This window comes from Littorina saxatilis, linkage group LG16 (assembly GCF_037325665.1).
Source record: "Littorina saxatilis isolate snail1 linkage group LG16, US_GU_Lsax_2.0, whole genome shotgun sequence".
NCBI classification, from domain to species: domain Eukaryota; kingdom Metazoa; phylum Mollusca; class Gastropoda; order Littorinimorpha; family Littorinidae; genus Littorina; species Littorina saxatilis.
The window spans coordinates 5,026,360-5,043,068 of NC_090260.1; the positions used below are offsets into that span (position 1 = coordinate 5,026,360).

The 16,709-nt window shown below is 42.8% G+C and overlaps 3 protein-coding genes across 5 annotated transcripts in view; 1 reads left to right on the forward strand and 2 right to left on the reverse strand.

Moving 5' to 3' along the window:
* The window catches only part of LOC138950247 (uncharacterized), a 796,434-nt gene that overhangs the window by 99,431 nt on the left and 680,294 nt on the right, over nucleotides 1-16,709 (reverse strand). The window lies entirely within an intron of this gene.
* Nucleotides 1-16,709, forward strand: part of LOC138950264 (uncharacterized) — a gene marked incomplete in the record, with an annotated part of 260,344 nt that overhangs the window by 77,709 nt on the left and 165,926 nt on the right.
* The window catches only part of LOC138951291 (uncharacterized), a 33,886-nt gene continuing 24,407 nt past the window's right edge, over nucleotides 7,231-16,709 (reverse strand). Inside the window, exon 13 of the mRNA XM_070322920.1 lies at nucleotides 7,231-7,292. Within this exon, the coding sequence (XP_070179021.1) occupies nucleotides 7,231-7,292 (62 nt within the window). The remainder of the gene's footprint in view (nucleotides 7,293-16,709) is intronic.

Here is a 16,709-nt window from a genome sequence, read left to right on the forward strand (position 1 = left end):
GTCAATAAAAAGTGACACCAGTCATGGTTTGTTTCGCTCCTTTCTTTGTTCTCAATTCATTGACTCGTGCATTCTTTGTGTTTGTATGTTCTATTTGGGCATCTTCGTATCATATGTATACCTTTGTCTGATATCTACTTCAATTCTTTCGCAGGATACTTCGTGTGTTAGCGTCAGAAAGTCTGTTAGTAAGTCAGTCTGTCACTTACGCAGTCAGACTTGACAGTTTGTAAACGCGTTGGTTTGTTTGCTTGCAAATCATTGTACTTCTTCCCAGCTCGCAAGAGACGTTATTTCGTATTAGCAGTGCTCGATTCGAACGGCGGGTAAGGGCCCGTTCACACACACACACACACACACACACACACACACACACACACACACACACACACACACACACACACACACACACACACACACACATATATATTTTTTTTGATTTGCCATGTGCTGGATTTTGACGGCGAGCCCCTCGCAAAAATGTAGAGCTGTGTGACGGGGGCCATACAAATACTACATCACGACTGTACTGCGCCACCACCCGGCTACACTTGTTTTGTGCAGTTCAAAATAAGCGTAGGGAGAGCGCGCAGTTTCGAGACCTAGCATATCCCACCCCGACCAAACCACGCTCGTAAAGATCCTCCCACATTTGGCCCACGATTGGCCACGCTCTCCACAAATTGTGGATGTTTGATTGCTGGCTTCTTATAGACATCGGGTGTCTGGCACAGTTAAAACCACACATGTCAGGGGGGGGGGGGGACATTTCAACATCTGTTGGTCGCTTCTTATTGACATTGGGTGTCTGACACAGTTAAAACCACACATGTCAGGGGGGGGGGACATTTCAACATCTGTTGGTCACTTCTTATAGACATTGGGTGTCTGACACAGTTAAAACCACCCATGTAAGGGGGGGGGGGGGGACATTTCAACATCTGTTGGTCGCTTCTTATTGACATTGGGTGTCTGACACAGTTAAAACCACACATGTCTGTTGGGGGAGGGGGGGGGGGCATTTCAACATCTGTTGGTCGCTTCTTATTGACATTGGGTGTCTGACACAGTTAAAACCACACATGTCTGTTGGGGGAGGGGGGGGGGGGACATTTCAACATCTGTTGGTCGCTTCTTATAGACATTGGGTGTCTGTCACAGTTAAAACCACACATGTCAGGGGGGGGGGGGGGGCATTTCAACATCTGTTGGTCGCTTCTTATAGACATTGGGTGCCTGTCACAGTTAAAACCACACATGTAAGGGGGGGGGGGGAGAACTTTCAACATCTGTTGGTCACTTCTTATAGACATTGGGTGTCTGACACAGTTAAAACCACACATGTAAGGGGGGGGGGGGACATTTCAACATCTGTTGGTCGCTTCTTATAGACATTGGGTGTCTAGCACAGTTAAAACCACACATGTAAGGGGGGGGGGGGGACATTTCAACATCTGTTGGTCGCTTCTTATAGACATTGGGTGTCTAGCACAGTTAAAACCACACATGTAAGGGGGGGGGGGGGGGACATTTCAACATCTGTTGGTCGCTTCTTATAGACATTGGGTGTCTAGCACAGTTAAAACCACACATGTCAGGGGGGGGGGGGGGGGGACAATTCAACATCTGTTGGTCGCTTCTTATTGACATTGGGTGTCTGACACAGTTAAAACCACACATGTCTGTTGGGGAAGGGGGGGGGACATTTCAACATCTGTTGGTCGCTTCTTATAGACATTGGGTGTCTGTCACAGTTAAAACCACACATGTCAGGGGGGGGGGGGGGGGACATTTCAACATCTGTTGGTAGCTTCTTATAGACATTGGGTGTCTGACACAGTTAAAACCACACATGAAAGGAGGGGGGGGACATTTCAACATCTGTTGGTCGCTTCTTATAGACATTGGGTGTCTAGCACAGTTAAAACCACACATGTCAGGGGGGGGGGGGACAATTCAACATCTGTTGGTCGCTTCTTATTGACATTGGGTGTCTGACACAGTTAAAACCATACATGTCTGTTGGGGGAGGGGGGGGACATTTCAACATCTGTTGGTCGCTTCTTATAGACATTGGGTGTCTGTCACAGTTAAAACCACACATGTCAGGGGGGGGGACATTTCAACATCTGTTGGTCGCTTCTGATAGACATTGGGTGTCTGACACAGTTAAAACCACACATGTAAGGGGGGGGGGACATTTCAACATCTGTTGGTCGCTTCTTTTAGACATTGGGTGTCTGACACAGTTAAAACAACACATGTAAGGGGGGGGGGGGGACATTTCAACATCTGTTGGTCGCTTCTTATAGACATTAGGTGTCTGACACAGTTAAAACCACACATGTAAGGGGGGGGGGGGACATTTCGACATCTGTTGGTCGCTTCTTATAGACATTGGGTGTCTGGCACAGTTAACACCACACATGTAAGGGGGGGGGGGACATTTCAACATCTGTTGGTCGCTTCTTATAGACATTGGGTGTCTGACACAGTTAAAACCACACATGTAAGGGGGGGGGGAATTTCAACATCTGTTGGTCGCTTCTTATAGACATTGGGTGTCTGACACAGTTAAAACCACACATGTCAGGGGGGGGGGGGGACATTTCAACATCTGTTGGTCGCTTTTTATAGACATTGGGTGTCTGGCACAGTTAAAACCACACATGTAAGGGGGGGGGGACATTTCAACATCTGTTGGTCGCTTCTTATAGACATTGGGTGTCTGACACAGTTAAAACCACACATGTCAGGGGGGGGGGGGGGGCATTTCAACATCTGTTGGTCGCTTCTTATAGACATTGGGTGTCTGACACAGTTAAAACCACACATGTAAGGGGGGGAGGGGGGACATTTCAACATCTGTTGGTCGCTTCTTATAGACATTGGGTGTCTAGCACAGTTAAAACCACACATGTCAGGGGGGGGGGGACATTTCAACATCTGTTGGTCGCTTCTTATAGACATTGGGTGTCTGACACAAGGAAAACCACACATGTCTGGGGGGACATTTCAACATCTGTTGGTCGCTTCTTATAGACATTGGGTGTCTGACACAGTTAAAACCACCCATGTAAGGGGGGGGGGGGACATTTCAACATCTGTTGGTCGCTTCTTATTGACATTGGGTGTCTGACACAGTTAAAACCACACATGTCTGTTGGGGGAGGGGGGGGGGGCATTTCAACATCTGTTGGTCGCTTCTTATTGACATTGGGTGTCTGACACAGTTAAAACCACACATGTCTGTTGGGGGAGGGGGGGGGGGACATTTCAACATCTGTTGGTCGCTTCTTATAGACATTGGGTGTCTGTCACAGTTAAAACCACACATGTCAGGGGGGGGGGGGCATTTCAACATCTGTTGGTCGCTTCTTATAGACATTGGGTGCCTGTCACAGTTAAAACCACACATGTAAGGGGGGGGGGGAGAACTTTCAACATCTGTTGGTCACTTCTTATAGACATTGGGTGTCTGACACAGTTAAAACCACACATGTATGGGGGGGGGGGACATTTCAACATCTGTTGGTCGCTTCTTATAGACATTGGGTGTCTAGCACAGTTAAAACCACACATGTAAGGGGGAGGGGACATTTCAACATCTGTTGGTCGCTTCTTATAGACATTGGGTGTCTAGCACAGTTAAAACCACACATGTAAGGGGGGGGGGACATTTCAACATCTGTTGGTCGCTTCTTATAGACATTGGGTGTCTAGCACAGTTAAAACCACACATGTCAGGGGGGGGGGGGGAGACAATTCAACATCTGTTGGTCGCTTCTTATTGACATTGGGTGTCTGACACAGTTAAAACCACACATGTCTGTTGGGGAAGGGGGGGGGACATTTCAACATCTGTTGGTCGCTTCTTATAGACATTGGGTGTCTGTCACAGTTAAAACCACACATGTCAGGGGGGGGGGGACATTTCAACATCTGTTGGTAGCTTCTTATAGACATTGGGTGTCTGACACAGTTAAAACCACACATGAAAGGAGGGGGGGGGACATTTCAACATCTGTTGGTCGCTTCTTATAGACATTGGGTGTCTGACACAGTTAAAACCACACATGTAAGGGGGGGGGGGGGACATTTCAACATCTGTTGGTCGCTTCTTATAGACATTGGGTGTCTAGCACAGTTAAAACCACACATGTCAGGGGGGGGGGGGACAATTCAACATCTGTTGGTCGCTTCTTATTGACATTGGGTGTCTGACACAGTTAAAACCATACATGTCTGTTGGGGGAGGGGGGGGACATTTCAACATCTGTTGGTCGCTTCTTATAGACATTGGGTGTCTGTCACAGTTAAAACCACACATGTCAGGGGGGGGGGGGGGACATTTCAACATCTGTTGGTCGCTTCTGATAGACATTGGGTGTCTGACACAGTTAAAACCACACATGTAAGGGGGGGGGGGGACATTTCAACATCTGTTGGTCGCTTCTTTTAGACATTGGGTGTCTGACACAGTTAAAACAACACATGTAAGGGGGGGGGGGGACATTTCAACATCTGTTGGTCGCTTCTTATAGACATTGGGTGTCTGACACAGTTAAAACCACACATGTAAGGGGGGGGGGGGGACATTTCGACATCTGTTGGTCGCTTCTTATAGACTTTGGGTGTCTGGCACAGTTAACACCACACATGTAAGGGGGGGGGGACATTTCAACATCTGTTGGTCGCTTCTTATAGACATTGGGTGTCTGACACAGTTAAAACCACACATGTCAGGGGGGGGGGGGGGACATTTCAACATCTGTTGGTCGCTTCTTATAGACATTGGGTGTCTGACACAGTTAAAACCACACATGTCAGGGGGGGGGGGGGACATTTCAACATCTGTTGGTCGCTTTATATAGACATTGGGTGTCTGGCACAGTTAAAACCACACATGTAAGGGGGGGGGGGGGACATTTCAACATCTGTTGGTCGCTTCTTATAGACATTGGGTGTCTGACACAGTTAAAACCACACATGTCAGGGGGGGGGGGGCATTTCAACATCTGTTGGTCGCTTCTTATAGACATTGGGTGTCTGACACAGTTAAAACCACACATGTCAGGGGGGGGGGGGACATTTCAACATCTGTTGGTCGCTTTATATAGACATTGGGTGTCTGGCACAGTTAAAACCACACATGTAAGGGGGGGGGGGACATTTCAACATCTGTTGGTCGCTTCTTATAGACATTGGGTGTCTGACACAGTTAAAACCACACATGTCAGGGGGGGGGGGGCATTTCAACATCTGTTGGTCGCTTCTTATAGACATTGGGTGTCTGACACAGTTAAAACCACACATGTAAGGGGGGGAGGGGGGACATTTCAACATCTGTTGGTCGCTTCTTATAGACATTGGGTGTCTAGCACAGTTAAAACCACACATGTCAGGGGGGGGGGGGGGGACATTTCAACATCTGTTGGTCGCTTCTTATAGACATTGGGTGTCTGACACAGTTAAAACCACACATGTAAGGGGGGGGGGACATTTCACCATCTGTTGGTCGCTTCTTATAGACATTGGGTGTCTGACACAGTTAAAACCACACATGTCAGGGGGGGGGGGGACATTTCAACATCTGTTGGTCGCTTTTTATAGACATTGGGTGTCTGGCACAGTTAAAACCACACATGTAAGGGGGGGGGGGGGGACATTTCAACATCTGTTGGTCGCTTCTTATAGACATTGGGTGTCTGACACAGTTAAAACCACACATGTCAGGGGGGGGGGGGCATTTCAACATCTGTTGGTCGCTTCTTATAGACATTGGGTGTCTGACACAGTTAAAACCACACATGTAAGGGGGGGAGGGGGGACATTTCAACATCTGTTGGTCGCTTCTTATAGACATTGGGTGTCTAGCACAGTTAAAACCACACATGTCAGGGGGGGGGGGACATTTCAACATCTGTTGGTCGCTTCTTATAGACATTGGGTGTCTGGCACAGTTAAAACCACACATGTAAGGGGGGGGGGGGACATTTAAACATCTGTTGGTCGCTTCTTATTGACATTGGGTGTCTGACACAGTTAAAACCACACATGTCAGGGGGGACATTTCAATATCTGTTGGTCGCTTCTTCTTGACATTGGGTGTCTGACACAGGGAAAACCACACATGTCAGGGGGGGGAGGGGGGGACATTTCAACATCTGTTGGTCGCTTCTTATAGACATTGGGTGTCTGACACAAGGAAAACCACACATGTCTGGGGGGACATTTCAACATCAGTTGGTCGCTTCTTATTGACATTGGGTGTCTGACACAGTTAAAACCACACATGTCAGGGGGGGGAGGGGGGGACATTTCAACATCTGTCGGTCGCTTCTTATAGACATTGGGTGTCTAGCGCAGGAAAACCTTTTGGCGACAAGGTTCGGGCCTCTGATCTCTCTGGTTCAATTCATTAGCATTGTTAGGGAGAATGTTTGAATGTAACAGCGTAAGAATGTTAAAACTGCACTGCAGGGAAAGTCCCAACGATCTATTGAGGCTAAATTCCCCAGAAACCGTCTCCACAAATGGCTGCTTTGTGACCGTATCGTTGAATGTATCAGATTACAAAAAGTACGCGGCTGTCTTTCTGCCCCAGTGTGAGTTCACCGTGGCCCCGATGTGCAGTCGTGCGTGACGTCACGAGAGTCCGGGTACACGTATCGTGTGTCAGCGCTGAAGCCTATATATTGTTAGTCACTCTTGATGTTGAGTCACTCTTGATGTTGACGTGAGTATCGGGAACTTCATGTCTCGCTCAATGGGTTTTCAGTTCGGTCTTCGATCTTCAGTCCTGAGATATCAGGCTGACGTCGTTAGTTGTGCGTGCAGGAAATATTGCACTGAACGTCTTCCATGCTGATCATACCTCAGATAGCCAGGACACATCTTCACAACGCCTGTGTTTGACTGTATTGCCTTTGTTGTTCTAGTATCGGTCTAAGACTTTGGATGTGTCTACTTTCTTTTTAAAGGGATAGACCTACCGGGATTGTGACTAGAAATAGCTTTAAGCATGGAGCTTACCATGTGAACTGTGACAGGAGACAAACTGGCATCAGTCTCGGCTAGCACTGTCAGCTGAAGACAGTCTCGGCTAGCACTGTCAGCTGAAGACAGTCTCGGCTAGCACTGTCAGCTGAAGACAGTCTCGGCTAGCACTGTCAGCTGAAGACAGTCTCGGCTAGCACTGTCAGCTGAAGACAGTCTCGGCTAGCACTGTCAGCTGAAGACAGTCTCGGCTAGCACTGTCAGCTGAAGACAGTCTCGGCTAGCACTGTCAGCTGAAGAGACGACAAGAAATAACAACCAACCATTGGATGTGTCGAGATAGCCACAAGTTGCCAGGTGACATCGCTGAACAGAGGTAAGACTATGTGTGTAGAGGTAAGACTGTGTCTGTAATGGTAAGACTGTGTGTGTAGAGGTAAGACTGTGTGTGTAGAGGTAAGACTCTGTGTGTGTAGAGGTAAGACTGTGTTTGTGTGGATGTAAGACTGTGTGTGTGTAGGGGTAAGACTGTGTGTGTAGAGGTAAGACTGTGTGTGTAGAGGTAAGATTGTGTGTGTAGAGGTAAGACTGTGTGTGTAGAGGTAAGATTGTGTGTGTAGAGGTAAGACTGTGTGTGTAGAGGTAAGATTGTGTGTGTAGAGGTACGACTGTGTGTGTAGAGGTAATACTGTGTGTGTAGAGGTAAGACTGTGTGTGTAGAGGTAAGACTGTGTGTGTAGAGGTAAGATTGTGTGTGTAGAGGTAAGACTGTGTGTGTAGAGGTAAGATTGTGTGTGTAGAGGTAAGACTGTAAGTGTAGAGGTAAGATTGTGTGTGTAGAGGTAAGACTGTGTGTGTAGAGGTAAGATTGTGTGTGTAGAGGTAAGACTGTGTGTGTAGAGGTAAGATGGTGTGTGTAGAGGTAAGACTGTGTGTGTAGAGGTAAGACTGTGTGTGTAGAGGTAAGATTGTGTGTGTAGAGGTAAGACTGTGTGTGTAGAGGTAAGACTGTGTGTGTAGAGGTAAGACTGTGTGTGTAGAGGTAAGACTATGTGTGTAGAGGTAAGACTGTGTCTGTAATGGTAAGACTGTGTGTGTAGAGGTAAGTCTGTGTAGAGGTAACACTGTGTGTGTAGAGGTAAGACTGTGTCTGTAATGGTAAGACTATGTGTGTAGAGGTAAGACTGTGTGTGTAGAGGTAAGACTGTGTGTGTAGAGGTAAGACTGACTGTGTGTGTAGAGGTAAGACTGTGTGTGTAGAGGTAAGACTGTGTGTGTAGAGGTAAGACTGTGTGTGTAGAGGTAAGACTGTGTGTGTAGAGGTAAGACTGTGTGTAGAGAGCATTGAAAGAATTATGTGAGCTTCAAACAGCTTCAAAAACACGTTGCTTGAGGCGAGCCCACACTTATTCAGTGTTGTGAAGATTTCTGTCGTTCCTTGCTTGCCTCGCGATACACATTCCTCTGTGCCTATGTTGACACTCATTGTTGTAAAAAAGGTGAAGCCAAGGTATGTATCATCTACCAACACCTTGAGCTCCTTGGTAACCAAATACCGCATCTCTTTTTTCGGATAAGTAACCATGTTTACGGAATACCACAGCTTTTGTTTTTACATTTAGTCAAGTTTTGTGTGTGTGTGTGTGTGTGTGTGTGTGTGTGTGTGTGTGTGTGTGTGTGTGTGTGTGTGAGTGTGTGTGTGTGTGTGTGTGTGAATGTGTGTGTATGTGTGTCTGTCTGTCTGTGCGTGCGTGTGTGTAGAGCGATTCAGACCAAACTACTGGACCGATCTTTATGAAATTTGACATGAGAGTTCCTGGCTTTGATATCCCCGGATGTTTTTTTCTTCTTTTCGATAACTACCTTTGATGACGTCATAACCGTTTTTTTTGTAAAAGTTGAGGCGGCAGTGTCACACCCTCATTTTTCCATCAAATTGATTGAAATTTTGGCCAAGCAATCTTCGACGAAGGCCGGACTTTGGTATTGCATTTCAGCTTGGTGTCTAAAAAATTAATTAATGACTTTGGTCATTACAAATCTGAAAATTGTAAAAAAAATAATTTGTTTTTAAAACGATCCAAATTTACGTTCATCTTATTCTTCATTATTTTCTGATTCCAAAAACATATAAATATGTTATATTTGGATTAAAAACAAGCTCTGAAAATTAAAATTATAAAAATTATTATTAAAATAAAATTTCTGAAATCGATTTAAAAACAATTTCATCTTATTCCTTGTGGGTTCCTGATTCCAAAAACATATAGATCTGATATGTTTGGATTAAAAACACGCTCAGAAAGTTTAAAACAATAGAGATAAAGAAAAGCGTGCTATCCTTCTCAGCGCAACTACTACCCCGCTCTTCTTGTCAATTTCACTGCCTTTGCATCGAGCGGTGAACTGACGATGCTACGAGTATACGCTCTTGCTGTAAAAATGCAGTGAGTTCAGTTGCATTCTGTTAGTTCGACAGCTTGACTAAATGTTGTAATTTTGCCTTGCGCGACTTGTTTCCAGTTAAAGTCTGCTTGATGATGCGTAAGAATTTGCCGTCTTATTACAGCACATGATATGAGAGCGTGATCTTCCGCAAACAACATGGGAAATAGTTCTCTCTTTACGAAGGACATATTGGCCATCTCTCACACACACACACTGACACGCGCGCGCACGCACAGCTTGCAGGATTCTTGATACATGATCTGGGAAGCGGTGTGAGAGACACGATCGGAATCCACAGGTCTCTTGCCCACCCCGTAACCGCCCCACCCTAACTACCCCCACCCCTTCTCTTGTCCACCCCACCTCCGCCCCTCTTTTCCGTCCTCTCCCAGATCTGTCATCTACTGTCACAAACAAGAGCAGTAAAGGGAGGGGGGGGGGGGCGCAGTGGGGTGGAGGGTTTAACCTATATAAACTCATATTCCCATTTTTGAGACGCTGAATGAAATCAGCTGCTGGCATTAACATTGCGGTGATAGTTAAGATTTATGTTTTTAATTAGACTAGGGAATCACAACGCACAACCAGTTAGTTTCAGTGATTTCTTCTCTTACATTTTGCTGAGGCAGTAATTCGCACATTTGTTGGGTGTTGGTGCGAGCATTTATTGACACCAAAACAACAATTGTTGAAAATAAAAATGAAAATTCCCTGGCCTGTAATACGGAACACCAACCCAAGGTACTCCAATATAGGTGAACAATATAATTATTAAACGGTGCCCCCTATTAAGGGACGACAAAGCAACATTCACCATGTCTATGTGCAGTTTACATGCAGGACAAGGGCGTACAGCTATTAAGGAACGACAAAGCAACATTCACCATGTGTTTGTGCAGTTTACATGCAGTGATAAAGGATGTATAGCTATTAAGGAACGACAAAGCAACATTCACCATGTGTTTGTACAGTTTACATGCAGTGATAAAGGATGTATAGCTATTAAGGAACGACAAAGCAACATTCACCATGTGTTTGTGGAGTTTACATGCAGTGATAAAGGATGTATAGCTATTAAGGAACGACAAAGCAACATTCACCATGTGTATGTACAGTTTACATGCAGTGATAAAGGGTGTATAGCTATTAAGGAACGACAAAGCAACATTCACCATGTGTATGTGCAGTTTACATGCAGTGATAAGGATGCATAGCTATTAAGGAACGACAAAGCAACATTCATCATGTGTATGTACAGTTTACATGCAGTGATAAAGGGTGTATAGCTATTAAGGAACGACAAAGCAACATTCACCATGTGTATGTGCAGTTTACATGCAGTGATAAGGATGCATAGCTATTAAGGAACGACAAAGCAACATTCATCATGTGTATGTACAGTTTACATGCAGTGATAAAGGGTGTATAGCTATTAAGGAACGACAAAGCAACATTCGCCATGTGTATGTACAGTTTACATGCAGTGATAAAGGGTGTATAGCTATTAAGGAACGACAAAGCAACATTCACCATGTGTATGTGCAGTTTACATGCAGTGATAAGGATGCATAGCTATTAAGGAACGACAAAGCAACATTTACCATGTGTTTGTGCAGTTTACATGCAGTAATAAAGTGCGTACAGCTATTAAGGAACGACAAAGCAACATTCACCATGTGTATGTACAGTTTACATGCAGTAATAAAGGGCGTATAGCTATTAAGGAACGACAAAGCAACATTCACCATGTGTATGTGCAGTTTACATGCAGTAATAAAGGGTGTATAGCTATTAAGGAACGACCAAGCAACATTCACCATGTGTATGTGCAGTTTACATGCAGTAATAAAGGGTGTATAGCTATTAAGGAACGACAAAGCAACATTCACCATGTGTATGTGCAGTTTACATGCAGTAATAAAGGGTGTATAGCTATTAAGGAACGACAAAGCAACATTCACCATGTGTATGTGCAGTTTACATGCAGTAATAAAGGGTGTATAGCTATTAAGGAACGACAAAGCAACATTCACCATGTATATGTGCAGTTTACATGCAGTAATAAAGGGTGTATAGCTATTAAGGAACGACAAAGCAACATTCACCATGTGTATGTGCAGTTTACATGCAGTAATAAAAGGTGTATAGCTATTAAGGAACGACAAAGCAACATTCACCATGTGTATGTACAGTTTACATGCAGTAATAAAGGGCGTATAGCTATTAAGGAACGACAAAGCAACATTCACCATGTGTATGTGCAGTTTACATGCAGTAATAAAGGGTGTATAGCTATTAAGGAACGACAAAGCAACATTCACCATGTGTATGTGCAGTTTACATGCAGTAATAAAGGGTGTATAGCTATTAAGGAACGACAAAGCAACATTCACCATGTGTATGTGCAGTTTACATGCAGTAATAAAAGGTGTATAGCTATTAAGGAACGACAAAGCAACATTCACCATGTGTATGTACAGTTTACATGCAGTAATAAAGGGCGTATAGCTATTAAGGAACGACAAAGCAACATTCACCATGTGTATGTGCAGTTTACATGCAGTAATAAAGGGTGTATAGCTATTCAGGAACGACAAAGCAACATTCACCATGTGTATGTGCAGTTTACATGCAGTAATAAAGGGTGTATAGCTATTAAGGAACGACAAAGCAACATTCACCATGTGTATGTGCAGTTTACATGCAGTAATAAAAGGTGTATAGCTATTAAGGAACGACAAAGCAACATTCACCATGTGTATGTGCAGTTTACATGCAGTAATAAAAGGTGTATAGCTATTAAGGAACGACAAAGCAACATTCACCATGTGTATGTACAGTTTACATGCAGTAATAAAGGGCGTATAGCTATTAAGGAACGACAAAGCAACATTCACCATGTGTATGTGCAGTTTACATGCAGTAATAAAGGGTGTATAGCTATTAAGGAACGACAAAGCAACATTCACCATGTGTATGTGCAGTTTACATGCAGTAATAAAGGGTGTATAGCTATTAAGGAACGACAAAGCAACATTCGCCATGTGTATGTGCAGTTTACATGCAGTAATAAAGGGTGTATAGCTATTAAGGAACGACAAAGCAACACTCACCATGTGTATGTGCAGTTTACATGCAGTAATAAAGGGTGTATAGCTATTAAAGAACGACAAAGCAACACTCACCATGTGTATGTGCAGTTTACATGCAGTAATAAAGGGTGTATAGCTATTAAGGAACGACAAAGCAACACTCACCATGTGTATGTGCAGTTTACATGCAGTAATAAAGGGTGTATAGCTATTCAGGAACGACAAAGCAACATTCGCCATGTGTATGTGCAGTTTACATGCAGTAATAAAGGGTGTATAGCTATTAAGGAACGACAAAGCAACACTCACCAAGTGTATGTACAGTTTACATGCAGTAATAAAGGGTGTATAGCTATTAAGGAACGACAAAGCAACACTCACCATGTGTATGTGCAGTGTACATGCAGTAATAAAGGGTGTATAGCTATTAAGGGTGTATAGCTATTAAGGGTGTATAGCTATTAAGGGTGTATAGCTATTAAGGGTGTATAGCTATTAAGGAATGACAGATCAACATTCACCTTGTGTATGTGCAGTTTACATACAGTAATAAAGGGTGTATAGCTATTAAGGGTGTATAGCTATTAAGGGTGTATAGCTATTACGGGTGTATAGAACAAGAACAAGAACAAGAACATCATTTATTCTTCAGGCCTCTAGCCCCTAGAATAGGGTCGTTACAAACAAAAATACAAGTCAAAAGTACATACAGCGGCAATGCAACACGAAGATACAAAACTAAACACATACAGCGGCAAAGCAACCAAGATACAAAACTAAACATACACGGTAAAGTAATACAGTCACAATCAGTCGTCTTGAGCTATGTTTTCAGTAAACTCCAGGCGAGTTTTTAGAGCAATAAACAAGTAAATGCTTAATCTACGAATATCAGATGATGAGCCATTGCGGAGAATATTCACAAAATTTATTGAATTATATCTTGTATTTAGAAACTTAGCCCTGGCGTTTGCATACAATGGACAATCAAATACAAAGTGCTTTTCGTCTTCCTCAACCTCACAAAGCTTGCATAGAATATTCCTGTCCCTTCCAAATGTTCTTCTAAAACACGAAGCTCCAATAGGCAACACACCCAGACGCAATTTGATCAAACAATCGCGGAAACATTTTTTGTCAATAAATTCAAAGTACTTCTCACTTTCAAAAACTGTTTTGAATAATCGGTAGTTTTGATAAATGTCATTACTTATAATGGAACCATTCCATTCCTGCAAATACATATCAGCCATTCTCTGTTTAAACAAAGAAATGAATGTTTTTTCACACCCCACCCCTTGTTGCAACCAAACATATCCAAACCCTGTGCTAAACAATGTATTCTTTACATGTGTTGCCCAGCATGTTTTACCTCGCTCGTCCAAGTTTTTTAACATTAAGTATGCCTGTCTGGGAATTCTGGATATATCTAGTGTCAACAGCTTCAACCAATATTTTATGCACCTTACTGCACTGTTGATGTACAAAGGGTAGCGTCCCAGTTCTCCATACACAAACTTGTTGGATACTTTAAGAGGAACACTTAAGAACCTTTTGCATGCAAGTGTGTGAACCTTTTCTATATTGTCTAATCTTTGGAGACCCCACATTTCAGAAGAGTACATTAATATGGATTGCACCTGGGAATCGAAAATTTTGAAAAAACAACTTTTGGAGATATCATTCAGTTTTCTAACGTGTCTAATACAGTCAATGCATGCTCGCCTCCCTTTCACCGCTAAAAAATCAACTCCCCTTTTCAAACTCATTTTTGTAGTAAACACAAAACCTAAATAATTATATTCATTAACAACCTCAAGCAATTTTCCATTCAAATACCATTTTTCATTCTTACCCAAAAAAAAAACCTTTTCTAAATACCATACATTTGGTTTTATCAAAGTTAATGTTTAGGTACAGTCTTTTACATGCATCGTTTAAAACATTAATCTGCCTTTGTAATCCCAGTGCTGTGTCAGAGAGGAGAGCTAGGTCGTCCGCAAAAAGTAAAATAAATAATTCGACAAGACCGGGCAAAAACTGAATGCCATGCATTCCACCGTTTTCCACAGAGTTAGCTATCTCGTTTATAAAAAGGGAAAAAATTTGTGGACTTAAAATACAACCTTGACGGACCGCTACTGGACACTAAAAAAAATCAGTCATTCTGTCTTCAATCCTCACACATGACAAAACATTTTGATAAATGGCAACTATTGCTTTCATAAATTTTCCATTCATACCATACTGCATCAAAACGTCAAACAGTGGTTCTCTTTGAACAGAATCAAATGCCTGGCGTAGATCCACAAAACATACATATAATTTACATCCTCTCTTTGCAAAACATTTATCAACAACAGCCTTTAATGTAAAGATATGATCCACGGTGGAATAACCACGCCTAAAACCAGCCTGAGATTCTGTTAGTTTTTTATGTTCTTCCGTCCATTTCACTAATCTCTTATTCAAAACAAAAGTATAACATTTACTGACTAAACTAAGTAATGAAACCCCGCGGTAATTCGCAGTTAACTTGGGATCACCCTTTTTAAAGATTGGAACAATAATAGCTTTTGCCCATTCATCCGGATAAATGCCCTGGTCAAACAGGATATTAAATAATTTTGTGAGGAAGTGGACAGCAGTATCAGCAACTAACTTTAACATTTCCGCTAGAACTTCGTCGCTACCACATGCTTTTCCTTTTTTCAAATTTCTAATGGCTTCCAAAACCTCAGATTCTGTAATTACTGCATTCAAGTCGGCACATAAATCTTCGGTTACTTCCCTTGCACCCGCCTGCCCACCCTCACCCTCTCTCACCGCTTGCCTTACAACGTCAACATTAAATAGCTGCTGAAAATGTTCAAACCACTGTGCATCAGTGACCTCCTTAGAAATCCCTGACTTTTTTCTTCCCGATAACTGCTTTACTTCCTTCCAAAATAGTTTCCCATCTTTTCCCAAAGAAGCCAGATGTAAAGCTTTATTACGGCTATAGCTTATTTGTTTTGTTTTGGTTAACGTCTTATACTGTTTCCGTGCTTGTACATAAAGTTCGCGGTCTGTATCTGATTTACTAAGTCTATAATCAGTCAAGCGTTGCCGTGCAACAGTCTTCGCCGTATTACAATCATCGTCAAACCATAACGCAGGCCTACCAAAACCCTCTTTCTCATACACTCACTCGCTGACAACAATGCATCAGTAAACAATGTCAATGCTTCATCTACATCATAGTCTACAACAATAAAAGCTTGTTCATACAAATCATGTAAATCATCTCTATACCAAGTTTCCAAAAAGCTCTGATCTTTAGACTGGTCCCAACACATTTTAGAAATCCATTTTGGTTTGCTTGCCTGATCTTTGTCAGAAAAATCAATATTGTTTAGGCAACTCAACACTAATGAAACAGGAAAATGTGACGAATCAACAGAAGACATGACACGTAACGAGCGAATAAAATCTGAAGTACAAATATCAATAGAAATAATGAAGTAGTCAATGGTACTACCACCTGATGTAGACACAAAAGTTAAAGAATCATCACAATCAAATTGCCGTAAGCCATTCATTATAATACAACCAAACATAGAACACATATCAAGCAGCTCTTTACCAAACGCGTTTGTTTCTTTATCATCAGAAATCCTTGCACACATTTCATAATCTGAATCTCTAAAACACACTTTATTCCAATCCTCATCAAAACTATCATCAGGCACAGCATTATTCGAACTTGTTCTAGCATTCAAATCTCCACACACAATCAAAGAGAAATCCTCATGAATAGATTCAAACAAATCAACAATGCATTGTTCTAGAATTTCAATGCCACAGCCATATTCGGAAACATCCCAAAATTTGCTGTCATATGGGTGTAAATACATGCAAATCAAAAGCACATTCTTATCTAAACCGAACAACGTTTTATTTATTTCCAGTACAACCGTGTGTTTATATTTAACATCGATGCGTTTCACTAGCTGTGACAATCGTTTTTTAACAAAAACCATCACACCACCCGAACATCTTGCTCCCTGCGATAAGGGTGTATAGCTATTAAGGGTGTATAGCTATTAAGGGTGTATAGCTAAGCATCGCTCGTGTTGAAGGTCTTCGAGAGTCTTCACATTCACTTTGTATGGAGTCTGCCTTAAGAAC